This window comes from Fistularia commersonii, chromosome 11, assembly GCF_037954325.1.
Source record: "Fistularia commersonii isolate RoL2024-O1a breed Wild chromosome 11, RoL_Fcom_v1.0, whole genome shotgun sequence".
Lineage (NCBI taxonomy): Eukaryota > Metazoa > Chordata > Actinopteri > Syngnathiformes > Fistulariidae > Fistularia > Fistularia commersonii.
In genome coordinates, this window is record NC_141294.1 from 8,169,090 (window position 1) to 8,196,818 (window position 27,729).

Consider the following 27,729-nt stretch of genomic DNA (forward strand, 5'->3'; position numbering starts at 1 on the left):
GTACTGAGAAGGTCAGAGGGAGCTGCATTGTGTTTTTGTAGACCTAGAAAAAGCATATGCCAGGGTGTCAAGAAAGGAACACTGGTATTGTATGAGGAAATATGGAGTGGCAGAGAAGTATGTTAGACTGGTGCAGGACATGCATGCTAGCTGTAAGACAGCGATGAGGTGTACTGTAGGGGTAACAGAGCCATCGGGGATTAGCTCTGAGCCCTTTCTTGTTTGCAGTGGTGATGGACAGGCTGAGAGATGAGGTTAGACAGGAATCTCTATGGACAGTGATGTTTGCAGATGACATTGTGACCTGTAGTGAGAGCAGAGAAAAGGTTGAGGAAAATCTAGAGAGATATGTGCTGGAAAGGAATGAAAGTAAGTTTCAGAGTATATGTGTGTGAATGAGAGGAACTCTGGTGGAATGGTGAGGCTACAGGGAGTGGAGTTCAAGAAGATCAAGAGGATTTCAGGTACTTTGGGTCAACAGTCCAGAGCAACAGAGAGTGCGGAAAAGAGGTGAACAGACGGGTTCAAGCAGGTTGGAATGGGTGGAAAAAGTGCCAGGGGTACTATGGGATAGAAGACTATCAGCCAGAATGAAAGGAAAGGTGTACAAGACAGTGGTGTGACCAGCGACGCTGTATGGCCGAGGAACAGTTACAATGACGAAAAGAAAGGAGGCAGTGCTAGATGTTGCAGAGATGAAGATGCTAAGGTTCTCTATGGGAGTGACCAGGATGGAAAGGATCAGGAATGAGTCTATCAGAGGAACAGCACATGTTAAATGTTTTGGAGAGAAGGTCAGAGAAGCCAGACTGCGATGGTTCGGCCATGTATAGAGGAGGGATAGTAAATATTATGGTAGATGGATGCTGGAATTGGAATTGCCAGGCAGGAGGTCTCAAGGAAGACCAAGAGAAGATTTATGGACGCAGTGAGAGAGGATATGAAGGCAGTTGGTGTGAGAGAGGGGGATACGGAGAATAGGGTTAGATGGAGAAGGTTGATGCGCTGTGGCGACCCCTGAAGGGAAAAGCCGAAAGGAGAAGAAGAGCTTTCCTTAGACTTTGATAGCTTCTTGATTTATTACAGACATTTTCAGACTCAGCTAGGCTGAGTACATTATAATATATATTTGTACTGTAATCCATTAAGACACAACTCAGTGCATAGGTTGTATGCTCAATAAAAAGGCTAGTTGCTCCCAGTGGTCCAGCTAGTGTCTTGCATGTCTCTTCTGCCATCGGTATGTGAATGCTGTGTGAAAGGGTGAATGTTAGATTCAGTATAAAGGGCTTTGTAAGTGCAAGGTGTTGATAGCTATATTTAAGATGAGACCATTTGGGTAGTGACTAAGAGAAAAAAGATACAAAATAATTCAGTGTTCTTTTCATATTCAGTATTAAGGCCTAGATCTCATCTAAACACAAACTGCCAGGCAGTTTGTAAAAAAAAAAAAAAATTGAAAATTGAAGTATACTTTGTAGGACTCACATGACAGTAAAATGGATAAAAGTCACATTATATGTATATGGCAAAAGGATTCACATTCACCTGCTGTTCCTCCAGAATGCTACAGCATGGCGGTGTTTCACATTCTCCAAGCAACCTGTTACCCTGACATCTGAGCCAACACAGCAGGAAGGACACATGATGCCAATTTCCTCTCCCTCTGTGATGAATCATGTGATGCATGCCTGTTATGGAGAGGTTAGTATAAAAACGTTACAAAATAGGTAATTATCGAATTCATTTTCATGAAGATATTCTTTTTTCTGTGCTTTTCAGACAATACACATTCTGTGATATCAGCCATGGTGATGAATTGGATTTTGAATGCAAGATACTGAAATTATATAAAATTTAAGTTTTCCCTTTTCTTCCAAAATTCCAGAATCCCGAGACCTTCATGGTGTGGGTTAATTTCAAGGCACTGCAGAAGTACACACCTTCTACAGGTAATCAACTGAGCTTAGGCCCGGAGTTAGTATGGCAGCCAGAAAAATCTGCACATCTCAAATTTTGCTTCACTCTGTGGAACTTATGATTAAGGAAAGAGCTGGCACATGAATACAATAGTAACATTTTAGTTAAAGTTGTGTGTTGCTATTCCTCAATCCTAATCCTTGTTTGTACTTGTCAGGGGAGCTTGGTCAAGCTGATGAATACAGTGGCCGGGTAGATATTGAAGTGGATTCTCCTGGAGCAAGTCATGTGATTAGGAGTATTCCCATCAGAGCCAGGTCTGGAACTGCTCGAGTCCATGCTCCAAAAGACCTTCAGGTAGTGCTATGATGATTTTTTATTTCTATTATATTTTTCTTTTAATTTAATGATATCAGTTGATTCAAATATCAGTCTGACTTAATAACTTGTGTGTGTGTGTGTGTGTGTTTACTTTAGTAACCTTATATATCTTATTTATAAGGTTCTCAGAATGACATTGTTATTCCTCATCACAAGTATGTCAGTTGTAAATCTTCTCCTACTTTTGGCTTTTCCCTTTAGGGCTCGCCACAGCGCATCAACCCTCTCCATCTAACCCTATTCTCTGTAGCTTCCTCTCTCACACCAACTATCTTCATATCCTCTCTCACTACGTCCATAAATCTTCTCTTTGGTCTTCCTCAAGACCTCCTGACTGGCAGCTCAACCTCCAGCATCCGTCTAATAATATATTCACTATCTCTCCTCTGTACATGGCCGAACCATCTTAGTCTGGCTTCTCTGACCTTCTCTCCAAAACATCTAACATGCGCTGTTCCTCTGATAGACTCATTCCTGATCCTTTCCATCCTGGTCACTCCCAAAGAGAACCTTAGCATCTTCATCTCTGCAACTTCTAGCTCTGCCTCCTGTCTTTTCGTCATTGTAACTGTTTTTAGGCCATACAGCATCGCTGATCTCCTGATCTCACCATTGTCTTGTACACCTTTCCTTTCATTCTGGCTGATAGTCTTCTATCCCATAGTACCCCTAGCACTTATCTCCATCCATTCCAACCTGCTTGAACCTGTCTCTTCACCTCTCAGTTGTGAATATGTTGTTGAATAAATTAATGATTCTGAAATAGATTCCCATATGACAGACAGTTATGAATAACCCTGTCCTAATTTTTTTTTTTTCGCACTATAATTTTATTTTGGTGTTGTTTTGTCAACTGTAGTTTTCCTTTTTAGAATATTCCCCAAATTGTCCAATTACCTTAATCTTTCAAAATAGCTAGATAAGTGAAACTTTAGATAAATGTTGTGTTCCAGAGCTCAAAAATGAGTCTTCAAGCCCACACATTTAAAAGGCTGATGTCATTTGTGAGTATGCATTTAAAAAAAAAAAAAACTGATATTATTTAAAAGAATAAGAATACATTTAGACCCGGGGAATGATGATAGGGACGATAACATTCAGTTTAATTTCATTTTGTAATTTTGTGTTTTTCATGTTTTGCTCGGTGTGTTTCTCTTTTCTAGACTGTTTGTCTGTGTGCGCCGCTGGGTAAATCTAGTCAACAGACATTGCCATTAAAGAATGCAGGAAATATTGATGTGCGGCTGAAACTCAGGGTAATTTTGACCTTTACTTTTCTTACTTTGTATGGTGTTTTGTGAACAAAAATGCCAAGGTAGTTTACCCAAACAGTAGTAGGGATACATTTTGTACCAATTTTGCTTGTATTTCTTTTTTTTTTACTGTAAATGTTTGTCACCCACATGCGCACGCAAACACGTGATCACTTAATTTTTCACTATTTTTCTGTTATTCTTCATAGTATTCAAAATATTTATATATATTTAACTGATTTTCTGTAAATCTTATCTCTTCTTTGAAGGGCTGTGATCTTGAGAATGGCTTCACTGTAACACCCGATGAACTCCCTCTCAAAGTAGGAGAGGAACAAGGAATTGTGATTTCCTTCAAAGCATTCGGAATGAAAAAAAACAGAGAAAGGTATTGGAACATGGAACATCGACTATAAACATGATATTGCAAGGCATCTTTTTTGTGTTTTAGTGTGTCTGTGTAAAGTTAGTTACATATTAAATTGGCCAGAAACATTTCAGATCTAAATCAGAATCATAAGCTGTGTCTAGTTAACTGTATTAATGCTTTTCGTCTTGCAGCCTTCTCACCATCCTGGTGCTGCCATCAGGTCCTCAGTATGAGGTAACCCTGAAAGGAGAGGTGGTGCCAGTGGACGGGAAAGGCAAGGCAGCGACTTCTATTGCTGCCTTGGCCCCCGGTCTGACCAATGATGTTCCGCCAATTCTGTCTAACAAACAGTTCGTAGCCTGGGGAGGGGTCACCCTCGGGCGAGCCATGTAAGCATCATAGCAGCTTTCATGTCATTATGAATTTCTTACTGAAAAAAAAAAAACCAAGGCCTTATGGCATCTTTATTCCATTAAATGTTTAAATATTATAGAACAAAGGTTTGTCTACAGCATGTCTTATTCCTCAGCAGCTATTTCAACAGACACTTGTATGAAATGTATTTTTCATATTTAAGCTCCACCTGAGTGACTCGTCAATTCTAACCAAACGAGAAACCTCTGATATTGATTCTCAACTGATGACAAACATTTCCCCACCTTGACACACAACCAACTGCTACCATTTTTTTTCAGCCAACAGAAGTTGGTCCTAAGGAACAATTCACCTGACACAACACAGCAGCTACGATTGCTTATTCGTGGCCAAGACCAGGACTGTTTTCAGGTAGACTGCAGTACTTGTAGGCTTTGGAAGTGTTGAACTTTCCATGTTTCTCTTTTTGTTTCATCTCCTGTTCGAAACTACCTATTAATTTACACAGCAGCGTGACATCCTCTTTTTTGCTCATTTGTTTTTTTCTTCATAGAGAGGAGATTCAGATATACTGATGATTACCTTTTTGTATTTCAGTGATATTAAGATATATGCATTTCTCCCTCAGCTGCAGAGTATGTTTAGTCCAGAGGAGCGTTTGACTCGACATGGCGAGCTATCCATTCGTCCCAGGGAGGATGTGACTGTCCACCTGCTCTATGCTCCCACTCGGGTGGCCAGCATGTTGGCCAAGCTGGAGATCAAGCAGTCTGGAGTCCGACCGTCACAGCCAGGGGTCAAATTCACTGTGAGAACTTTTTGCTTCTTTCCCATGAGTGATCTCATTTTTGCATCTTTATGCAATTCTTTTTATTTTTTTGATTGCTGTACAGTAACAAGACTTTGGTGTTTTGATCAAACTGGGTTCCTATATTTAGATTCCACTTTCTGGGTATGGTGGCACCAGCAACATCATCCTCGAGGACCAGAAGAAACAAGCAGATTGCTATATTGCAACAATGTCAGACATTGCAATTAATCATGTTAGCAAGGTATGCCTATGTGTAAGGAACACTGGCTCCAGAGCAGCTTTCATCAAAGCCGTGGCTTTTTCTGATCTTCTGAGCCGCACAGTTATGGAGCCCTCTGTTATCACCGTTGCCCCGTCACAATTCATACTGAAGGAAAGAACACAAGAGGTAGAACTTTGTGAGAGGGTAATGCATGTGTAATGATTACGCTTTAACTGACCAAATGTTGTGGTAACAATTTTATGTTTGCATATTTGTAAGGTGGTTACTGTGCTCATGAAGTCCACCCAGAGAGAGCAAGGACTTTGTCAGGAAGAGGGGGCTGTACTGGCCAATGTCCTCATGTTTTGTGGAGATGAGGTATCCAGGCAGCAGTATAAGAGGTAAGACCTTTGAAATTCACATTATACATTTCTTTTGCCTCCCAATATAGATAGTATTGCTTTTTCACAATCAAAAAGGCTGGTGCCTTTCATTTAACACATGTAAAGACTGAAAATGATTATGTGGAAAGTCATTGTCCAGTGTGAAGGCATTTGTGCAGTAGTTTGTAAGATGTAGTGACCAGTGTTAATGAACTTCACACCTTTTTTTTTTTCTTCCAACCCTATGACAGTTGAGGGAAAGCTACTTAGAAGCCAAAGCAAGTTAAAAAGACCACAATCTTGATTTGGGATTCATGTGCCTCTGTTTTTTCAAATGACTACAGTTTTGCTGTTCGTATTCCTTCAAAGATCAATTGCAGCAAAGTAAGCTCTTATTTAAAACAGCCTCAAAAAAACAATTAGGGTATTGTCTTCGGTAAATGTCTTGAATATGAGGAAATAGTAAAGAGGAGTGGAAGAACATGCTTCATAGGTATCTACAGAGGCTTTTCCTCTTGTATATATCACCAAAAATACAGCACAAATGTAGTGGTTTCTGTATTACTTTTCATTATCTTCACTAAATAATTTTACATATAACAGAAGTGGATTAATTACAATGATGAACGCATACAGAAACATTTTTTTTTTTGCATTATATAATGACAATAAATTGTATAAATTGGAAAAATACAAAAAAGGCCCTGAAAGCTTGAACAAAAGTAGCCTTATGACCATTCACTTATCCAGTAGCCCATTTAAAAATTACTTATTCCCGAACTGAGCAAAATATATGAACAAAATAGATAATTCAAGCAATGCTGAAACGTGTTTCCCCACAATACAACTAATAACTTTTCCTGTGCTGTCCTAAACCCAAAATACAGTGTGATGCACTTACCAGCCATCAAAATATTGTTTAATCTTGCATAAATGCCCAAATGTCTGACCCTTTATTTATCTTACTGGGGAAATACACAAGATAGAACCCTCAAGGGCCACTTACCTACATCCATAGCCATCTGCTATTAAGGAGGGGTCAGGATGAGGATTGCCGCTGCTGATGTCTGCTGAATGCACAATTGTAGTTCCATTAAAAAATATTGACCAGCTTTCATTTCTGTATTGAGAGATTTTATTTAGCCAACCCAGAGGATGTTTAGTTCAAAAAAGTTAAACTGTTCTTTCTGTAATGGGCTTACATGGACCATGTACAATGGTACAATGTGTTTTCTTCTAGATTACTGCAGAGCAAACCAGAAGCAGGGCGGAAGGCTCTTGCTGGGAACAGCCTACTGAATAATATTGACTTCAGTGAGAAGTTCCTTGGAGAGGAAAATGTCACAGAAAGTAAGATACCATTTTCAAAAATACACATACACTCTTGTTGGCTTGAATTTGTAGTCCATAAGAATTAATGTTCTATACATCTCGTCTTTTTTTTTTTCTTTCTTTGATACGGTTTGTACCAAAAAAAGACAAACTTAATGGATGGTCCTTTGCTGGTATTGAGTCTAACAGTATATATAGTTACATATAGAAGTGTGACTTACTTCTTCTGTTTGGGATACTTTTTCGGCTTTTTGCTGACCCTTTCAAATCTGAAAAAGCTAAGTTAAAATAATTGTTGGAGGGAACAAAGCACTAAAGTGAATCCTGTATGATATCCTTGAGTGTCAAGTAACATTTTTTTGTCAATTTTGTTCCATTGAAGTTCACAAGCGAAACGGATGTAAAAATTGAAGTGGTAATAATATGCTGCGTTGTAGATTGAAGACAATAAATCCAGTCCTGATTTTGGTGGGAAAAATAAACAACTACTTGTGTATAGTGGTATCTAAAATGTGTGTCAATGTCAGCATTTTCAATGTTGTGGTCCTATTGGGTTCTGCTTGACTCTCATTTTACTTTGCAGCCTTTGACCTTCCACTACGACCAAATGAGGCAACTATTTTCTATGGCAACATGAGCAAGGTGGTAGTGTCTTTGATGGGAACCAGTAAGGACACAGAAAGTGATCGCAATAAACTCATGCAACATTGTGCTGGACATGCGCCAGAAACAGAACGGTAATCAAATATCCCCTAGTTAATCTAGATACTCACTTTTTTAACTGAAAATATAAACAAAATGCAGTACTTGTAACCAACATAAATGGACCTTAAGGAATACGATTACACTTACAACACAGTTTGAGATCTCTGCCTTCACAGGACCCGACAGTGCATCCACTCTATAAGCAGCTCTTGCTATCTTCATTTCCTTTCTGCTGCTCACTTCTGGGGTTGGCATCGTAAATTGTCATTCTCCTTCTAACTCTCTTCTCTGCATCCTTTTCTCTCACACCAATTAACTTCGTGTCCTCTTTCACTCCATCCAGACATCGCCTCTTTGGCAGTTCCAACCTCAGCATTTTTCTACCAATATATTCACTATCCCTCCTTTGTAAATGCCCAAACCATCTAACATGTTCAGTCTCTGATGGACTCAGTCCTCTGATGGACCTCCAGCTCTCCTTCCTGTGTTTTCCTCAGTGCCACTGTCTCTGAAACACAACAAAAATTGACCAGTTGCCCGTAGTCTAACCCTTGCACTGATTGCCACTAATAATGCAGCCTCCCAGGGCCTTCACTTTTTTAATTTTTAAAGGTTTTCTGGGGGCAAGTGTTTAATTGATGAACTAGAATGTCAATCATAGTTCACATTCAAAGGAATTGCATGATTGGTGGTGTCATGCAATCCGTGAGAGATTATGATTCGTATATATTTTTATAGGGATATTGTCAAGCTTCATAGTCAGAGTCATTTTGGAATATTTTCCAAGCTAAGACTGTAGGGATTTTGACAAGTGCCAAATTGTGATGGCTGCATGACTGGGTGAGAGCAGAACTTTTTTTTTTCTGAGTGGTCTGCATTGATCAGTCTCTTCTTCCCCTTTTGGCTTTTCCCTTCAGGGGTGCCACAGCGAATCAACCTACTCCATCTAACCCTATTCTCTGCATCCTCCTCTCTCACACCAACTACCTTCATATCCTCTCTCACGACAGCCATAAATCTTTCTATCTACCAAAAATTGCACAAGTTAAAAAAAATGAACCGTCAAGGGTGAACAACACCCATTGATGTGTAATTGTATCGGCTCATATGGAGCGGTCCAAGAGAGGGGCTGATGCAGCTCACATTAGTGAAAAAGATACACATAGCGCATCCCTATTTACTGTGTATGGAGGAGCTACATGACTGAAACATTGCCCATGTGGATGTGTCCTGAAACCACAGACAATGACATGAGCTTTTGAGGTGGCATGCACAGCAATGAGGGATCTTGGTCTGGTCCCGTAAAAGTTTTTGATTCTGATAGTGCCAGTTTACCAAAGAAATTGTGCCATTTTCCTTGTCTCTTAAATTTCTGTATTCATAGCCAAGACACTTTCATTTTACAACGTGAAGCCAATTTTTTTTTTTTTTTTTGTTTATGAGTTGTTATTTTAATTGTCTTGTTTAGGGTTCTTTAACTTTTACAACCATATATATGTCCCTTGTCCTTTACTAAAACCTAGAAACAGCATAATTGCAATTGTTCTTGAAAATTAACCCCTTTATCTTATTCATAAAAAGCTAGCCACCATTCATGACATGAAAGCTTTTCTAAAAAATATTTGGCTATAGATTTGTTAGGCTTTGGTTAGGTTGAGCTTAATTTTCCTGGCCCAATAAAAGCCTGCTTGAATGTTTGCTAACTGAAAAACTTAAAGCTCACCGAATTGAGTATGTTCTACCCTTTTTTTTGCATTTTGCAGTTCTTTTAAATCAAAGTACAATGTATTTTTTTACTCTTAGTGGCTTGGCACATGGCAATGTTTCTCTTGATGTGCTGCCAGTGAAGGGTCCCCAAGGTCCAGCAATTCGAGTGGCAGAGCCCCCCTTGAAGGTACTAGAAACCTCATCACTGTTCATGTTGTGTTACCATGGCGTCTGTTACAGAATGATATCCGAAAAACATTGCAAACTATTCTTGATTGTGAAATCGTGGTTTATCATCATTGTTCTCTGCAGACTCCAGAGCAGTTACACAGACGGTCGGAGTCTTGGACCATCCATCCGGAACAACTTGTGCTTGCAGCACCAATTATCAGTGAGTGCACTCTTAATTCCAAAATAATCAAAGAACATTTCTCAGCTTTGACTATGATAACTTTAGTGTCATGAGTTATGAGTGACTTCTAGAGCAGTCCTCGCAATAAAGGACTGTTTCTGTTGTGATATTTTAAAAATATGATCTCTTTTCACCCTGTGTTCTCAGATGGTGTAGCAAGCACAAGTCAAGTTCAAATCCAAAACAACACACACAGGGAGCTAAGCTTCGATTTGTCTTGGCCTGCACACTGCCTCACTATCACTCCTCAGCATGGAGTTATCGAGCCTCAGTAAGAATACTACACAACACCTCCTTTTTTTGTGCGTTCAGGTGCTGTTGTTGAACAGGCTAAATCAGGGGTGGACAACCTGCAGATTATGGTGATCTTGTAACATTAAAATGAGATGTGTTTTAATTCTCTTGTCGCGCGAAGTATGCACCATAACCCACCCGCAATGCAATTTATTGAGCTTATATATTTACAACCCTGGCGGCCAAACTATGTATGCTGAGGTTCAGTAGCAAATTCACACTTGCGAGGTGAAATTAACATTTGCAAATATATATTTTGCACTGTCCAGTAAAAAAAACTTTTTTTTTTTTTCTATTTATGGGGATAGCTGACCGCGTGGCCCAGTACATGTGATAAAACAATGACAGCATTTTTGGTTTGCTGTATGGGCATAATTTAAGTTAACCCATTAATTTCATAAATACAAAGGGATTCAAATAGACAGAGTATTTGAACTGAAATAGAGTATTTTTTTGAACTAAAACTTCAACCCAGTGTCTTGTTTAATGCAGAAATTAAATTTCATTTTCTCTGCAGTTCATTGATTTCATAAATGCAACACACTATAGTTTTATTCTATTTAGATGTCAAAAGGGCTCCCAGTGTGTGTGTGTGTTTTTTTTTTTTTTGTGCACATGGACGGTTGCCAACCCCTTGGCTAAATGCATACACAGTAGCAGGGTGTTTCATTGCATTGCCTACTTAAATGCAGATTAAAAGTACTGTAACATTTTTGGCACATGTGTGCACTTGTGGCAATGCCACCTTGAAAATCGTTTACATTTCCAAACTTGAGAAAAAAAATAAAATACTAGCATCTGGCTTTTGCTGTCAGTAAAGAAGAGTTAAATTGGTGTGCATCATTAGATTGAATCAATGGTTCCAGGTATTATCAGCTCCGCTTGTAATTTCCTGCAATGTTAACATGACATCTGGTTAGCAATAACCAGGTGTCATCACTGTAAACACATCCATCAGTGCTGATTCTAAATTAAGTTCCATGCACATTTTACAGGTGAAAGTTTTGTACACAGACTACACAATGGTGTCAGGAACACCAACTACTTACTAGCTAAAAGTAAACATAGACATGTCGTGTTTTAGCTTTTTCACTCTGGTTAAAATTAACCAAAACACATTTACATGCTAATTTTGACATAGAATGTGTATAAAAAGGATTATATGTTCATGATTATATGAAGGAGACATTAGGTTTGTTGATGTGAGAAAAGAGGATATGGTGAATAGGGTAAGATGGAGGAGGTTGATTTTGCTATTGCAACCCCTGAAGGAAGCAGACAAAAGAAAAGATGTTCATGACACAAAGCAGAGGCAAAAAATTTTTTATAGAAAATAATTTAAAAATAATTAACGCTTGGGGAAGAATAGTGTACAATATTGGTTTCAAGTGATTTAGAGGAAAATCCTTGTTGTTACTTTTCTGTTTGATATTTTTCTCTTATTGCTTACCAAGGTCCCACCTGCAAATTTTGATCAGCCCCAACCCTTCACTTGCAACAAAATCGGCCATGCTGCCATGGAGTGGGCAGATTTATGTACAGTGTGATGGTCAACAGAAGGTACAGCACAAAAAGATGGAAAATTATGGTACCTTGTGTTGAAGAAATACTGACTTTGCTGTTCGGAATGGTTCAGTTGATCAAGGTCCAGATACGTCAAGACCTGGCACTAGATGTTTCTGCTGCCCCAGGAGATTCAACCCTCTCGGCCTTAGCTCCTCAGGCTGCAACCCCTGTGCTGCCTGTGGCCAAGCTCAGTTCTCAGCTCCTGCTACCGGCTGGGTTACCCCAGCAGTTGCCACAAGCCATGGTGGAGATCTGCAACAAGAACATCATCTTCCCCACCACACTCTCAGGGGAGACATCAGGTGGGCTGCCTGACTGGCTTTATAGTATAGCATTAGTATAATGTCTTCACCTCTTAACTTCTTCAAAGCAATCTGTGAAAGGTTTTTGTGTGAAATACTGTTCATCTGAAGTCGTCAAGTGTGATGTATCTGAAATTTTCTGCTCCTATATCTCAGAGGCACAGTTGGAGGTGGAGAATGGGGAAACAGAAGTCAGGTGGTATCTGTCCTCATTTGCACCTCCATATGTAAAGGTACTCAATCATCCAGTTCTTCTTTGAACTATTTCCTTCTCTTTACTGTTTTTGTTTTGTTTTCATTAATATACCACTGGGGATTGGGCGCTCCTACTGCTGTTTGCAGTCTCTCAGCTTCTTCTACTTTCCTTCTCATTGTTATTGTTTGCTTGAAGTTAGGCTCAAATTCTTTTTGGTCTCGGTAATGAATGTGTGTATTTCTGATTTTGTCATTTTGTTTTGGCAATTGTGTGATCACAGTGACTCAAACTACAGTCTGTGCTCTCTCGCTCTCTCCCTGCAGGGGGTTGACAACAGTTGTGATGTTTACAGGGCCACCTACACGGCTTTTCGATGCTCCAAGGTTTCAGGCACTCTGGGAGCTCATGAAAAGATGCAGGTAGTCAACTCACAACAACATAGCATTCCGTCTTGCTTTGTGGCACTTAGAATTTGAAAAATTCAGTGCCTTGTTGAATCAGTGCCTTGATGGTTACCTCTACATCGCTTCCAGATAAAGTATAGTGCTTACATTAGGTTGTTCATTTTGAGGTTAAATAAAACTTAGTTATTGAAAAACACAATCTATAAATCATATTCTATGAATACAACATATTCTTATGAAGTGGTTTGTTTGCAGGTTCCCATTACCTTCTTGCCCAGGGACAGAGGTGACTATGCTCAGTTCTGGGACTTGGAGTGCCACCCTGTGTCTGAGCTGCAGCAGAAAACAAGAATTCGCTTTCAACTATGTGGCACTGTAAGCGTTTGTTGGTTTTGTTATAAGTTCGAAATTCTCATGCAATGCTCAATGCTTGACAACAAACGATCGTGTTCACTGTTACCTTTCCTGCATTTGGTAGCATCTCAGTTTCTGTTTTTTGTTTTGACTTCCCCCTGGCTCCAGCTTATTTTCAGCCTTTTACTCACAACCTATTCATGATGCAAGAGTCAAGTATTTATTTATTTTCAAAAGATGCAATAATTTTCTTACTTTTATCTGAGCTCTGAGTTTAAAATTATTTTTATAACCATACATACAAGGTTGGACCAAATCTACATCAGCAGATGTCCCCCCAACTTTACCTCATATTTTTGCCAAGCACATCAATGATATTAATTGTGATATTAACAAAGTCTAATTAGCTGTGCCTGATCATTATAGAGAATTGTCCCTTAAATAGTTTTGCTTTTTTAACAGCGGATATAGAACTGCTATTATAATCACACCATTAACCTGCTCTTTTTCCATAATTGTGAAAACGGCTTTGTAGAGTTGGCGACAGACTGATAAATGAGAATAGTGATAGGATAATAATGAGACTCAGCCTGTTGAGAGGGACCTGCAGGCCTTGTGTGTCAATTCAATCTTAAGTATCACAGACAGACCCTGTTAACTTTAGAGCATACGCACCCAGAGGAGAAGTCACGTGGTTGGCTTTGCAGATTGACATGAGACAAAATGGTAGAGCTCTTAAAGCAGTAACCAAATCTTCCAGTCTTGACAGAATGGTTTGGGAGTAATGGTTTTCCAAAATCATTTATTGTTTAGACGAGTTGCTGTACTTGTATTGTTTGTTTGGCAAACTTAGTACAGTTCCTGTCAACTGACTGTTTTACAATGCCAACAAAAAAAAAAAAAAAACTTTTCTAAACTCCACCAGATTTTGATGATTATATTAGGATATGGTATTACTGGACCAAATGCATTTATATCTTTTTTGAAATAGGGAATCAAATCTGGATCAGTGGATGGACCACAGGAAGGAGATCACTCCCTTGTGAAGACAGAAGCCACTATTATGACCAGAAAAAAAACTGAAGTCACAGCAGGAAAAAACAGGTAGGGTCATCTTCAACTGAAGCTAGTTTTGTTTGCAATCCCAACAAGAGTTTGCGAGAGGTAAATGTTAAACAACATCAGAGAAACCAACACCAAGCAAATAAATTTACTATAAAGGCTGTTTATTCTGTGCAGCAATTAGCTTGATGTATCAGTTACACACATTAAAGCACTCAATTGTCTTAAATTTATATAGTGTCAAACAGCTCCTTTTTAATTCAACAGCCTCTCGTATTATCAGACTATTACTGCAATGACTATTACTGCAACAATCCATACTTAAATGTTGTAAATATGAATCAAGGCTATCAAAATATGCACATTTGTAATTCTTAGCCAGGAGGACGCTGTGTGGAGGGGTGTGTATTCTCCCCAGGATCTGTACACCTTCCCTGCAACACGGACTGGAGAGTCCAGCACCCTGAAGGTCAACATTCGAAACAACTCGTCCAACATGCATGAGGTGGAGCCTTTTTCTAGCTGAATGTTTTAAGAGTTTGCAAGAAATTAACGAGCTCATTTTAATATAAACTGGCTAGATATGATACCTTGTCATCTCTGCTGAATACTGTTAGTATACAGTCGGGTCAATGAGTATTTGATCCCCCTGTGATTTTGCAAGTTCTCCCACTAAGAAATCATGGCGGGGTCTAAAATTTTCATCCTAGGTGCATTTCCACTGAGAGACAGAATCATCATTAGCCTCTTCCATTTTCTGACAATGGCTCCAACAGTTCTTTTTTCACCAAGCTGCTTAGCAATTGCTCTGCAGCCTTTTCCAGCTTTGTGAAGGTTTTGTATAGTGTCTTTTGACAGGTCTTTGGATTTACTCATGTTGGCTGCTACACTTTTGACAGATTGGGGGTTGCACAGGTGTCTTAAAGAAAGCTAACAACCTCAAATAGGCGCTACTTAATGAGAATGATGAGCAGAGTGGAGTTGGATTCTTTAAAAGCAGGGGAACAGGTCTTTGAGGGTCAAGAAGTCTAGCTGATAATTATCTAAGATCAAATACTTGCTTGACCCTGTAATTTACAAATAAATTGTTAAAAAAAAAAACATACAATGTGATTTCTGCTTTTTTTTTTTTTTTTTTTTGATTCTGTCTCTCACAGTGGAAATGTACAAATGATGAAAATTTTAGACCCTTCCATGATTTCTAATTGGGAGAACTTGCAAAATCACAGGGGGATCATATACTTATTGATCTGACTGTATATAATGTGGCAGAAAATGAACTAAAAGCTTACATTTTGGACATACCATACTGCTCAAAGAAATTGCATGACTGACTTGTTCATGCTGAACAGTCAATACAGTAACCCCTAACAGGCTGTTACTATGCATTGCATGGTTTTGATACTTGCTGTGTGGCTTCTCTAATTGACTTGCAGTTGAAGTTTGTAAATCCTAGAGAGCCATTCCACATCAAGCATTCCAAATATTCCCTGAGGTGAGTAAAAACTGTCATAATTCCAGAGAGAAGCACAAGTTTTTTTTCCCTCTTTTAATCCACTGTTCTTCTGAGGCGGGGTTCAAATCAGCCCCATAGTTTAATTAATCTTTGTTGAATATGCATAAATCATGAAATGTGATGTTGCTTTGTGTGTAACCATTTCAGCCCACACTATGTGTGATCTCTTGTCTTTTTGCTGGAGGTGCAGTCCTATACTCTGCTAATGTGGGACTGTTCAGAATAGACACACCATGCATTTTTTCTTATTTAAGTGGGGGGAAAGTAAGTTTGGGGTTGACAAAGAACACACCCAAGCATTTGGTCTACACCCTGAGACCCCCCCCCCCCCCCCTTTTTGGGAGGAAAAGGTTGCAAGAACTACTCTTAACTTAATTCAACCTGGTCTTGAGTGTTTCCAAAAAGAAATATTTTTGCTGGCTGAAGTTTGCCAGGTGGTTGCTGCTGGCTAACCACTTGGTGCCTACCAGTTGACTGACCAAAGCTCTAGCCGTATCTAAAAGTGCCTGGAAAGTTATTGAGATAGTTGACCAACAAACCGCAACAAAATTGGGACATAATCCTACCCCTTTGTCTGAGCCGGCCATCTTGTGAATCTGTGGCCATATCTGTTTGTTGTGCATCCACAGTCTCAACTGGCACTCCACTGAATTATCAATTCAGACCTCCAGGCAGAAAGTATTTGGTCTTCAGAGACTTTGATCCTGTTGAGGACTAGCAAACCAATTTCAACTTATCAGAGATTGTAAAATGTCAATTAACATTTCAAATTATGTTTCAGTGGCAATATCATTTTTTGTTAAAGCGTCTAAGTAGTTTGATGTGTAGGATGGCTGATTCACTAATTTCAGAGATGGTTGCCTTGACAGTGACCTATCTTATAAAAGATACTTCATACAGCTTAATCATGCTAATACCATGTTGACTGCCATGTTCATACTGCATAAACTGTTTAGGAATAACATCCTTTTTTTCTTTGTCTCTTACTATTAAAGGCTAAAGGGTAGCGTTGCCGCTGATGGACAAACAGTTCCATGGTCAATTGTAAACAAATATTCCATGACCAATTAAGCTGATAATCAGTCTGGTGTTGATTCTGCATGTTACGACTTGCAGTAATTCCATAAGTTGTCCGTATGGGGTCTGAAAGGGTGCCAGTGAATGAATGAATGAATGAAATGAAGGAATACAGGTTTATCATAATTTTTTCCCAATCTAGACAGGAAAAAAAAATCTTAAAATATGTGCCTGTGTATAAAAATGGGGGTGGGGGTGAGAGGTAGGGTCTAAAATGATAAAGGAAGCATTTTTGTTTCACTTGATTTTTTTTTTTTGTAACATCTAAATGTATTGGATATAATTTATTGTACCTTTTTTGAAATTGAGATAACGTAAAGAATAATACATTTAGCTAAAACCACAGGTTTTGAGTTTCATTTGGAAAAGGCTGTCTTGGGGTTTATAAGTAAAACATATGCAGTGCATGAAGATCATGTCTTGTCAATCTGTCAGTGTTTCAACAATGTGTAAATACAATCTGTGTGCAGCTCGACTGCATACCATCAGCAGTGTTACAGTTAATACAAATCCTTTAATGTTAATACACATTGGTGCGGTATTTGGAAGTACTCATAGTTTTCTTGTTGTGACTTTAGGTATTCCCTCAAAAGTCAATATTACAGAGCAGAGTGTGTTACTAAGATACATTAAGGATACATTACTTTTTGATAATTTGTGGTTGATCCTTTATCATTTGTATCCATGTCAGAGAGGACTAAAGAAAAATAAAATTCATGAAAGCAGGCTCGCAAGTTAATAAACTTAATACACCCTGCAGGATAAAGGATAGAACATCTGAGAAAGACCTGGAAAAAACATTAATTGAAGAAAATGAAAAGAATCAATCAACTCAGAGAGGGTTATCTGAAAACATCACTTTCTGCTTTACAGAAACAACCGACAGAATTGATCATTGTATCAATAAATATTGATACAAATAAACATAGAAAAACATTTCTTGAAGAAAATTAAAAGAATCCATCAAACCACATTGGGTATCACTTTCTGTTGCATAGAAACAGTATTGATCGTTTTGTCAAAATGGACTGTATGTCCACTCTCGACTAGATAAAGTATAGGTGCCCAGATTTTTACAAGGCGAAGGCTTGAACATCTAAGCTGCTTGTCTGAGTCCATTTGTTATTGCCAGTTCCTATTTAGGCAAGGTGTAAACGCTGTTAATGTATGTAGCTATAGAGCTGCAACAGGTAATTCAAATGTGATTTGTGTAGTGCAGCCCAATTCACTGCATTATGTTTACTTTTTGCCTTTTCTTTAACTGTCGCTCCTCTTTGCTGTCCATTAGATCACAGCACTATCTGAAACTGCCTGTCCACTTCAAGCCCACCACTGCAGGCCAACACACTGGCTTGCTGCTCATCCAGTCAGAAACAAGTGGAAGTCTTGTTATACAGCTAACCGGTGAGGCATTGCCTTGAATTCACCATCCAACATCCTCCATCACCTCTTCACGCTGGCGGGTTTAGAGTAGAACCTGTTCTATGCGCTATTTATCATGGACAGACAAAAGTAACTGAGGGGATAAGTGCATGCTACCGAGGGTGGAAGAGAGGCTCTGTCTTAGGTCCTCCGTCATCGCATCTCAGTCAAATGATGCTGACAGAGTTACAATAGATGAACAAAGACTGCACTGTGTACCTAGAACAATGTGCCCGTCCATATCCACTGGCTGCAGTGGTTTTCAGCTGGCCCAGGAAATATGATTTTGCTTGAAACTTGATGATATGGTCATACTGCCGTCCCACGATCAGCCTGCGACGAACAGGCCTTTACTGGACCGCATCACTCCTGTTGCTTTACTCTGGTTCTGCTTTGATATGGTCAAACTTGGCTCAACCAAATCGTGTCACAAGGCAGCATTGTTGTAACCAGCTCCGGTTGGACAACAATGCCGGTTATGAGTCAGGCTCAGAGGAAAGCCTTTGTCCTTGCCTCTTGGTTGGTCTGCAGGGATTTCTATTTACTTGGATAAACTGCAGCCTGACATTCTTTTGCCTCTTTAAATCTAGACATCTGAAAGAAGCCTTCACACTATATGTCTGGTCTATTTATTTCTATTATGAAATCACATGATTTTAACTTTTCTTTATCCCCTTGCTGTTGTTACTTTACATTTTAACTTCCGTTTTCGGCAGTAGATCTTCCGTATCTGCAGTGCCCATGTAGTTTCAATGGAAGTGACATCTGGTCATATAAAGACCCTCTGGACATCGACCTCTGTCGTTACCTTGTGTTGCCTTCCTAGCAACCGCCTAGTCTTTCTCTAACCAGTCCAGATGTACCTAATTCAGCCATGATTAGCACATTATAACATTAGGATGTTTATGCTTGTTTCATGCAAGGACTTTCTTCTGGTTCAGTCTTGCACGGCAGCTTGCCAGGCATACTTAGTATGGTTACCATGGCAAATCTTTGTTAATCATTCTTCCACTGTTCCAATCACACTACATTTAGCTCCCAATTTCCTGTTTAGTCTTTCATTCAACTGACCAGAGATGCTCTGGAAGTGGGATGTGCAGCGGGGGCTTGCATCGGATCATGTATGCAAACATAAGAAGTGTGGTAGTTTTGAGATTTTCACTACTTGAGGTTTAGAACTCAAAAGTGCATCTTTTCCTGCCTGTTCAGAAGATGAAAGTGAAGGCGGAATATTGTGTCTTTGCCCACATGTGACCGATACATTTTGATTTACGTGAAGTTTGAAATAGAATATTATTTCTTGTAATATATTGTTGTTTGTACACATTTTAAATAAAGGTTTGTGATAACTACTTTTGCATCCTGTTCTAATTTTATTTTATTCTTTACTGGTGTACAGCATTGGTGTGACCATCTCATTTCTTTTGTATGTTTATTTATTTCAAATAATACAAATCCTGTTCTGTTTTTCAAAATAAGAGCAGCCAGAAGTCATGACAGTTTGCTGGAGGTCTCCCAGGTTGTGGACCAGGTCACCTCAAGTCCTTCAATTATGTAACTTGCATTAATATTCTCTGTTTTTGTTTTCAATTATATCATCCTTCAGAACTTTTTTTCCACAGTTACTAAAATGTAGAACTCTATTCTGGTGTATTTCAGAAAAAAGATGACATACACAATTACTATTTACATACATTTAACAAATGTGTGTCCGTCTTCAGAAATGAAGTGTGACGTGACGCTGCTTCTGCACTCCAATTTAGATATGGTAGCGGAGCGGTGTGAGGTGACGAATCTGCTTCAACAGAAAAAGGAAAGTCACATTTCAAAGAGCTGAGCTGAACGAGCTGATCAACCAGTCTCAACAAGGCCAATGACATCCCCCTGACCTACGACCCGAGTCTGGAACTGTTCACAGACTGCAGATCTCTAACATTGGCCTGCAGGTGTCGCCAAAGCCTCGCCGACAGCCGCTCGTCTGCAGCGTGTACAGTACAGGAGGGCAGCTCGGCTTATTTTGCTTCCCGGACAGGAACCCACTGTAGTGCAGTTGGACTTGACGTCTAGCAACACAACAACCCCCACTTTAAACAGACAGACACCGAGACTTAGCGCGTTAGCGACCGGATTCAAAGGTAGGAGGCGTGCGTCTTTTCTTCTTGATTCTTCACACGACTTTAATTTTCGGGTTACCTTCTACTGATAGACGTAGGCTACGGAAGGAATGTTTCATCCGTAGCTAGCTGCCTTGTGGCTAAACGTAAGTCCGGCATGGGGGCTCTGACTTTCGGGCCAGACACTGGAAGTTGCCGTGCAGAGTTGGAGCTGCTTACCGCGCAGGCTGCGCCCGGCGGCGGTGCTAGGCTAACGGGGCTAAGTTAGCAGGGAGCTGGCTAGCCCCCCCGCTCCCATCCACCCGGCGGGGCCACCGCGGCGGTCCGCGCTGTCTCCCCTCCTCCGAAGGGTGGTCTGGCTCTCACTGTCTATGACCTCCGTGTTGATACGGAGCTTTAAATATCCTCAGCGGGAATTGACAGAAGTCTGTCTTGCAGAATTTTGGTAGGCAAGCTAGCTGGACAGCCGGACTCCCCCCCCGCACCTCACAGCCCGAGCTGTCACTGCTCGAGGCCGGGGGATGATCAACTTTTTTAGGCAAATGAGGCGCACACGGTGATGGTGCTGAAGACGTGCATGTGCGCCGGGGGTGGCGCGTACACACACACGCACACACATATCTAACCTTGTAGTCAGTGTTCACACTATTGGGTGGGGTGAGAAACACAGCGGGAGGGTGAGATCTCCATGATCCACCACCTCGCCTCCACCTTCAACCAGTAACGACCAAACTCCGTAGACAAAACGCACCTTCCGGCTAACCAATGGCGGGGAGATGATGATGGTGATGTGAAGCCACACAAGTTTTCTTCGGGGAAAAAAACTTGTCGAAAAACATCTTGGATCGAGACATAAAGATGTCACAACGTGGTCGTGTGTGTTTGTTGACTATCTTGTTCGATAAGAGTTTGTGACGTCACAGACACCCCGATGTCATCGGTCTGCGGGCAAAGGTTTGAAGTGTCCAAGACTGGACTTCTTTTAAAACATGTTCTGTTTGACGAACTCACCCTTTCATATAAATGTTAAGGCTTGAAAAATCCCCTTTTTTAAGGGGATTTTTCAAAATCCATAAAATGGTGTAGTTGTCATCTCCCTCCAAGGCCACCGATGCCAATTTGCATGATTCAAATATTGTAAAATCCCAAAAAAACATTAATATAAGTGAGTAATTTATTATTTCTACCTGCATGGTTACTTTACCCTTATGTTTTTGGTTTACCTCCTGGTGCAAAAAAAACCAAAACAACCAAAAACCTTGTTTGTCATCTCAATGTCCTCCGCCATTCTGCTGACTTGGCCTCTGTTCAGAAACTTAAAAGCTACCTATGTCTGGTGTCCAGGGGCTATTTCCCTCCTCATCCTTGGTCTTGGATGCTGCTGCCCTGCAGGGGCAGTAAAATGTTTTTGATTGAGTTTAATAATCTGCTAAGCTCTACCTGAGGTAGTGCCATTAGGGCAGACAAGCGTGAGCTGGCCAGGGTTTACGCCGCACGCACTCACCTTAATTCCCTAGATTACGGTAAAAGATTTACAGATTTCAATAAACTCAAACCATGTATGGTTTGTTTGTTTTTCAGTGACCCCGTGTTTCAGTTTTCATTCGATAATGCAGCCCACTAGCTGGGTTGTCATGTGAAAGTAGGCCAGTCGGGAATATCTCACGTCTGCCTTCAGAGTTTTGATAAACTCTGTTGCGGATGAAGAATCGCTGGTCATTTTTATACCATCTCTCTCTCTCTCTCTCTCTCTCTCTCTCTTTCTCTGACAGCGCTGCAGATGGATGGGAATCCAGCCCCTCCATCAAAGCGCCTGTTTTGGGTTATTTTATTTTCCTGCGTTTGGTGGTTATCCTGGTTGGGGGTGAGCCTTGAAGCTTGGCATGTGCCCATTCAACTCCCATCCCTCCCATGCTGTCTGCTCATGAGTTTTGCCAGTTACCACAGTGAAGACTTGATAGGTTTTTTCTTTATTTTCATCGCTCGACTTTTAGAATTGTTGAGTAAGCGCCATTGCAGTTTTCTTAACATATACATATTTTGACCAATGCTGTAGAGGGGAGCCGCATGATGGTAAATTATCAATTTTCTGCAAGGTATGGATCATGCAGCGAAATTACCTCTTTAGTACCAGTGGTTTTATGTGCAGTTAAATTATGCAACTCTGTTGAGCACTGTGTGCATGAGGTGTGCGGCTTATTATGAGTGCAGCATGATGTTTACATCAGCAGTCACGGGTCCTAAATAATAATGTCCATGTGGTAGTAAAGGTTTTATTTGGTGTTGCGTTGAAGTAAACCCTGTTTGTCAATGACTTTTGGCTGTATGAGGGTAGAAACCTGCGGACCCTCGTTGTGGGTGTAGTTTTCCATCCTCACCGGTGTGTTAGGTAGGTATGGGGCCACTACATGTGGGCGATTTTGTTATGGACAGCAGTTCACTCACTGTAAGCAGGATTAGTCACTGCTACTTTCAGTTGGTCCCAGCAACTTTGTGTCAGTGCTCATTCTTTTTGAAACATCAATTTTTGTTGCATTTGGGTGAGTGTTTGAGAGATCCTCGTTTTTTTTATAGAAACCAAGCAACTGACTTTCTGCTGCACCACCTCTGTTTTCCCCACCCCAGAGGATGGCTGAACAAGTCTCAAGAGGATCTTGGAGTTTATTTTCGTGGCTCATGGAGGAACCCCCTTAAGTGTTAGTGGTGTCAAGCTCTTCGGAACCCTTCCGGTCGTGGAGTGGAAGGTCAAGTGTCCGTGACCTCTCTCACACAAATTCTAGTCAATGTACGGAAATCTGGTTTGAACTCAGACCCGTGTTATCCTTTTCGCACACGTAGCTCACAGCTGGAGACTCTGTGTCAGAAGAAGGGAAGCAATCTGTTTCGGGGCCCAAAGAGGCAGGAAGTGATCTGAACACTGTGTTACACTTGAACGCATCGTTTTGTCTGATGAATCCAACCTCACGTTCTGAAATCTTCATATCTCTCATTAGATATTTTGTTCGTATATGACTTACATTGCCAGCATCTCTTATAAATTAGTTTTCAGAAGTGACCTCTTTATTTAATTCCAGCCCCATAAACAGTGCTTTAGCTCTGCTGGAGAAAACGCCAGTGCGTTGCACATGGAGTCTGCCGGGGACAGAGTGGCTTTTTGCAACAGGAGGATGGTCGGTGAAAGACCATTAAATGTTCGAAATGTCTCATTCTGTCTGGGTAAAGCCTGGCTCATTTCTGGTTTGTGATCCATGTGTGAAAAGGGCTTGTCTCATGGGCTTAATTCCCTGATTGCCTACAGATTAGTTAGTGCTCACCCCACTCAGATTGTTTGATATTTAATCCCCATGATTTGATGAGAGTTTATTGCTTTTTTGGTAAGCTCTGGGGTTGTTGTCATTTTTTTGTGGCATCATTTATTGCAAATGATTCTATGATATGAGCAATTAATGGTTTGGTGAAACAGGTGATTGAAATGGTTGAGAAGAAAAGCAGTACTGAGAGAAAAGAACAAGACATCTATAAATGTTACTAGTGCTGGATCATGCAAGATTCAAGATTCAAAGCGTTTATAATCACATGTACAGTGTAGAAACGAGTTTCCCTGTACAGTGAAATTCCTACTTTGCTTTCCGCAGTGCGTTGGGACATGTGCTGGTAGAACATACGTCTTTTACATGGTTTTGAATTGTCGAAGTCCCGAACAGTTGTTTACATATATTCACATGAAATGCCACTCAAACTGATTTACTCAATAATGCGTCTGTCCTCTTCAGAACAAGCTGTTTTCTCTGACTGCGGCTTTGAATGCAAATGGGCCCGCTGCACATCAGGCTCTTCCACGAATTATAGCCCCCTTTCAGGGTCTTGTCGCTCAATGCTCTAAGTATCTAAGGGTCTACAGATCAGTGAGGTTCATTCATTGTCACTGGGATTAATTGCAGATCGCCTGGACAATCATAATGGGTATGTTTAGCAACAGCAATCAAACAGTCCCCCCCAAAAAACAAGGGAAAACATCCCACCATCCAGTAAAAGTCACAGGCCAATGGTCTTTTGTTTTCCCGGGCTCCTGAAGATGATAATTCTAAATCCAAACCAAACTATAAATCCACAAAAAAAAGAAAAATCACTGACTGCATTGGTATACATTGGAAACTCAAGTTTAAAGTTTACAAGTTTCAGATCATACAAACGCCGGTTAATCACACTGAATACATTCTGTTACTAGAGCATCGACTGTTTCGGGTATATTTTTTCGCCCAACGGGGTGACGATGTATGGTTATCTGATCATTAAAGATAATCTACTAAAATGTTGACATCACTCCAGTCTGCAGTTTTGTCACTGGTGGCTTTTATTGATCAAGTTTTTAAAAGAAGGCTGGTCGCCAGCCCACGTTCTTCACTGACCTAGAGGACGAAGCCATCCCGCACGAAATGGTTGACACAAACAGGTTTACATGGGAAATATTAATGTCATGCCAGGGTGGTGTTTCCCCTGACGTCGATGGGCGGTATATAGAACTGATGTGTGCAGTTACAATATTTTTAACATAATACGTGCATAATACTCTGATGCTGCTCAGTTGTTAGGTGGTGCCTGGTTGAACTGTAGAACTCTTTAGCTTTGATTATATAAGGGGGTTTGTAAGTGATTTCAGGTGAGGAATGGACTCTGGCTATATCATAGATCTAAATGATTTTTGGTGATCAACCTCTCAGTGGCTGAATTTTGGATAACCCATGAAAAAATTGCTATAGCATTATACGGGGCTTTTTGGTATTCTAAGGAATTTGAGTGCATAGAGAGGGCAAGTAATTTGATGATATGGAATACCTCAGACAGCAATGCATCAACCTGCATTCATCTGGAGCCGATCGACAATCAGGCGCAGAATGATTTTGGCAAGCACAGAAATGTGGACTTACATCCACAATAGCCTGGTGTTAACTTGTGGCCTTGCGATCCTTATAAATTAATCTGGGCTCAGAGGTGTCTGAGATGAACCACCACGCAGTGAACATATGGAATTCGGTCAGATGAGTCAGTGGTTCAGGTCTTTTCTGGGCGTAAAAATGGAAACCATGTGCTCTGGAGCAAAGCACCGACTGAACTATAGCAGCATATCAGCCCATATGGCTTTTGTTTTGGAAGATTTCACCAGGCCTGTGGATTTGGATCGTGATATTTGCTTCACTATGAGACCAACCCACAGGTGCTGTGACGCCTATGAGCAACAGTCCACGAATCTGTTGTTATGCAAGTGGAGTCACACAGCTTCAACAAACATATGAGTGACGGGTCTTTGGAAAATTCACTCATCTTTTCCACGTAACTGTCGTTCACAACATAGTCTTTCACAAAAATAGATTCTTGCCCGAAAGCATGATAACAACAGATCATGCAGTATGTGTGAATACTTGTATTTTGAAGTAATTGCCTGGATACATTACCAGAAGATGTACAAAGAACTACTTTGTTTGAGGAGTCAGCAACCCTACCCCCATAGCCACATTTTCAGTCAAAAAAACTCAAGTATATGAGCATATATGCCAGATATTTGGAATATTTCAAGCATAACAGCCCTCTGTTGCTGCCAGGGCCTTGTTGTGCCACAGTTACCAGGTGATTGTCTCACCTGGGTTGCCCGTGTTTTACGGCTCATTCATTTCTACTGAACTTTATTCATTATTTGTGCCATTTATCCTGCAATCAGGGCTACAGGGGGGGCAGAGGCCAAATAACAGCTGACTCTCTTTAAGGAAGGGGTGTTAACCTGTACCAGTTACCTGTCAATAACAGGTCCACATAAAGGGACAAACAATGCGTCACTCCCTTATTTACTCCCACAGACTAATTTAAAAGTTGTCAATTAACCTCCTGCTTGTGTTTGGACTGTGGGAGGAACCTATCGGAGAGAACCAACACAGGCGGCCCGGAGAAATATAGTACATCAGACAACTCACAGATTGCAAATGTTTTACTTTATCATTGTCCTGACCTTGGGTCTATTAGAAGAGAAACAAATTAAAAATGTAGCGTTAAGACGAGAGAAAAGTGGGACCGTCTAGTAGGAAGTAAGTGAGAGGACTTTTTGGATTACCAATCGCAATAATGTGTTCTGGTCTACCAGGCTGCGGTCTGCTTCTCACAGCTCACTGTACGTCTCACAAAGCCAAGTGCGTGTCCATCTGTCTGTTTGCATTTCCGTCCATCTCTTTGTTCTTACATGTGTGCGTTTCGCCCTTTGCCAATTAGCGGCTTCTCACCTCCCGAGGCGAGAGAGGCTGAGCGTGTGTTAGACGGAGGCGGGAGACTTGACGGGGCTTGTCTGCCGCCGCCGGCTCAGCCTCAACCTGAACCCGTGCAAGCACACACACGCGCACACACGCACACGCTCACACACATACACACACACATCGACTGGTCTGCGAGGACTGAACTCCAGCTTGCACACACTGATCCAGGGCCTGAGCCCCAGCCAGTTGTTGATAATGCAGCCTTGTCTGTCTCCAAGCGTGTGTGTCACGCCAAAACGAGACAGTATTGTGCTGGTACAGCAGAGGCGCGAGACGGGAGAAGACGAGTGCCAGCCTGTGCCAGAGTGACTGTCTTTGTCTGGCTTTCACTCTTGGGAAGGACTGTGCGTGTGTCTTTGTGTGTACCAGCACACTCCAAAGTGTGTGTGTTTTCCCTGGCCTGTACTCATTGTTGTGTATATATGCTAGCCCGTACACTAACACCTGGATGGTTTGAAAGCAGGAGTTCTTCTGTTACTAAACATTGATTATTATGGTCTGGTCTGGCTCCTGGTTTAACCCCCGGGCTGTACATTTTCAACAGGAACACAATTACTGAAAACGACCCCAACATCAGAACATCTCACGCCGGCTAGCGTAGTTCAGTTACATGCACACGAATAATGTATTAGTCCCTCCCAAATGCATTCACATCAAAGTATTTTGTATTTAATAACTAAGAAAAAAGTGTTACTAGTTCACATTGTTACTTTTTATCTATAAGGGGTCAGAATCTCAAGGCATTTTAATTCCATTACTATTTTAAGGGCGCATAAACGAAAGAGTCAATAATCTCTCTAAATCAATATTCTTTGCTCAGTGTCTTTCCCTGCATTCAGAGTGGCAGTGGAGCCAATCCTAGCTGTCACTGAGCTGCATACAGTCAGGACCCGTTACATGTTTCAAATGCAAAAAAACTTTATTTGTCCCCCGGGGGGAATTAAATTTTGCACTGTGTGAGGAAGACCCACACAGACAGAGGGGTGAACCTACTCCACACAGCAAGGCGCCCATTCGGAATCGAACCAGGAACCCTCCTATTGTGAGGCAGAAGCTCGAAATACTAACGCCCAAATCAACATACCATTATGTGCCTCTGGGATTACTTTTAAAAGTTTTCCAATAGTCTCACCACATACATCAAAACGACATCAGACACACAAATGCAGTTATTAAACAACTGTATGCAAGTGTGTTTGGATGAGGCTCTTCAAACAGTGGTTGATTCATTCCAGATCTCACTCACAAAAAACCCCGCCATACAACAACCAT

General features: G+C 40.8%; 2 protein-coding genes across 2 annotated transcripts in view; both read left to right on the top strand.

Annotated features, from left to right (window-relative positions):
• The window catches only part of cep192 (centrosomal protein 192), a 36,204-nt gene extending 16,816 nt beyond the window's left edge, over nucleotides 1-19,388 (top strand). The window contains exons 29-52 of the mRNA XM_086154823.1: nucleotides 1,564-1,704; nucleotides 1,889-1,952; nucleotides 2,138-2,277; nucleotides 3,465-3,557; nucleotides 3,824-3,942; nucleotides 4,116-4,313; nucleotides 4,620-4,710; nucleotides 4,928-5,107; nucleotides 5,238-5,498; nucleotides 5,592-5,713; nucleotides 6,936-7,045; nucleotides 7,611-7,764; nucleotides 9,536-9,626; nucleotides 9,752-9,830; nucleotides 9,999-10,122; nucleotides 11,600-11,705; nucleotides 11,782-12,013; nucleotides 12,170-12,246; nucleotides 12,533-12,628; nucleotides 12,869-12,988; nucleotides 13,959-14,071; nucleotides 14,408-14,534; nucleotides 15,466-15,524; nucleotides 17,911-19,388. Coding sequence (XP_086010949.1) covers nucleotides 1,564-1,704; nucleotides 1,889-1,952; nucleotides 2,138-2,277; nucleotides 3,465-3,557; nucleotides 3,824-3,942; nucleotides 4,116-4,313; nucleotides 4,620-4,710; nucleotides 4,928-5,107; nucleotides 5,238-5,498; nucleotides 5,592-5,713; nucleotides 6,936-7,045; nucleotides 7,611-7,764; nucleotides 9,536-9,626; nucleotides 9,752-9,830; nucleotides 9,999-10,122; nucleotides 11,600-11,705; nucleotides 11,782-12,013; nucleotides 12,170-12,246; nucleotides 12,533-12,628; nucleotides 12,869-12,988; nucleotides 13,959-14,071; nucleotides 14,408-14,534; nucleotides 15,466-15,524; nucleotides 17,911-18,043 — 3,030 coding nt within the window. The 3' untranslated portion in view covers nucleotides 18,044-19,388. The remainder of the gene's footprint in view (nucleotides 1-1,563; nucleotides 1,705-1,888; nucleotides 1,953-2,137; nucleotides 2,278-3,464; nucleotides 3,558-3,823; nucleotides 3,943-4,115; nucleotides 4,314-4,619; nucleotides 4,711-4,927; nucleotides 5,108-5,237; nucleotides 5,499-5,591; nucleotides 5,714-6,935; nucleotides 7,046-7,610; nucleotides 7,765-9,535; nucleotides 9,627-9,751; nucleotides 9,831-9,998; nucleotides 10,123-11,599; nucleotides 11,706-11,781; nucleotides 12,014-12,169; nucleotides 12,247-12,532; nucleotides 12,629-12,868; nucleotides 12,989-13,958; nucleotides 14,072-14,407; nucleotides 14,535-15,465; nucleotides 15,525-17,910) is intronic.
• A 667-nt stretch (nucleotides 19,389-20,055) lies between these two features.
• The window catches only part of LOC147229381 (low-density lipoprotein receptor class A domain-containing protein 4-like), a 209,877-nt gene continuing 202,203 nt past the window's right edge, over nucleotides 20,056-27,729 (top strand). The window contains exon 1 of the mRNA XM_086154824.1: nucleotides 20,056-20,179. The gene's annotated coding sequence lies outside the window, so the exon portion shown is untranslated. The remainder of the gene's footprint in view (nucleotides 20,180-27,729) is intronic.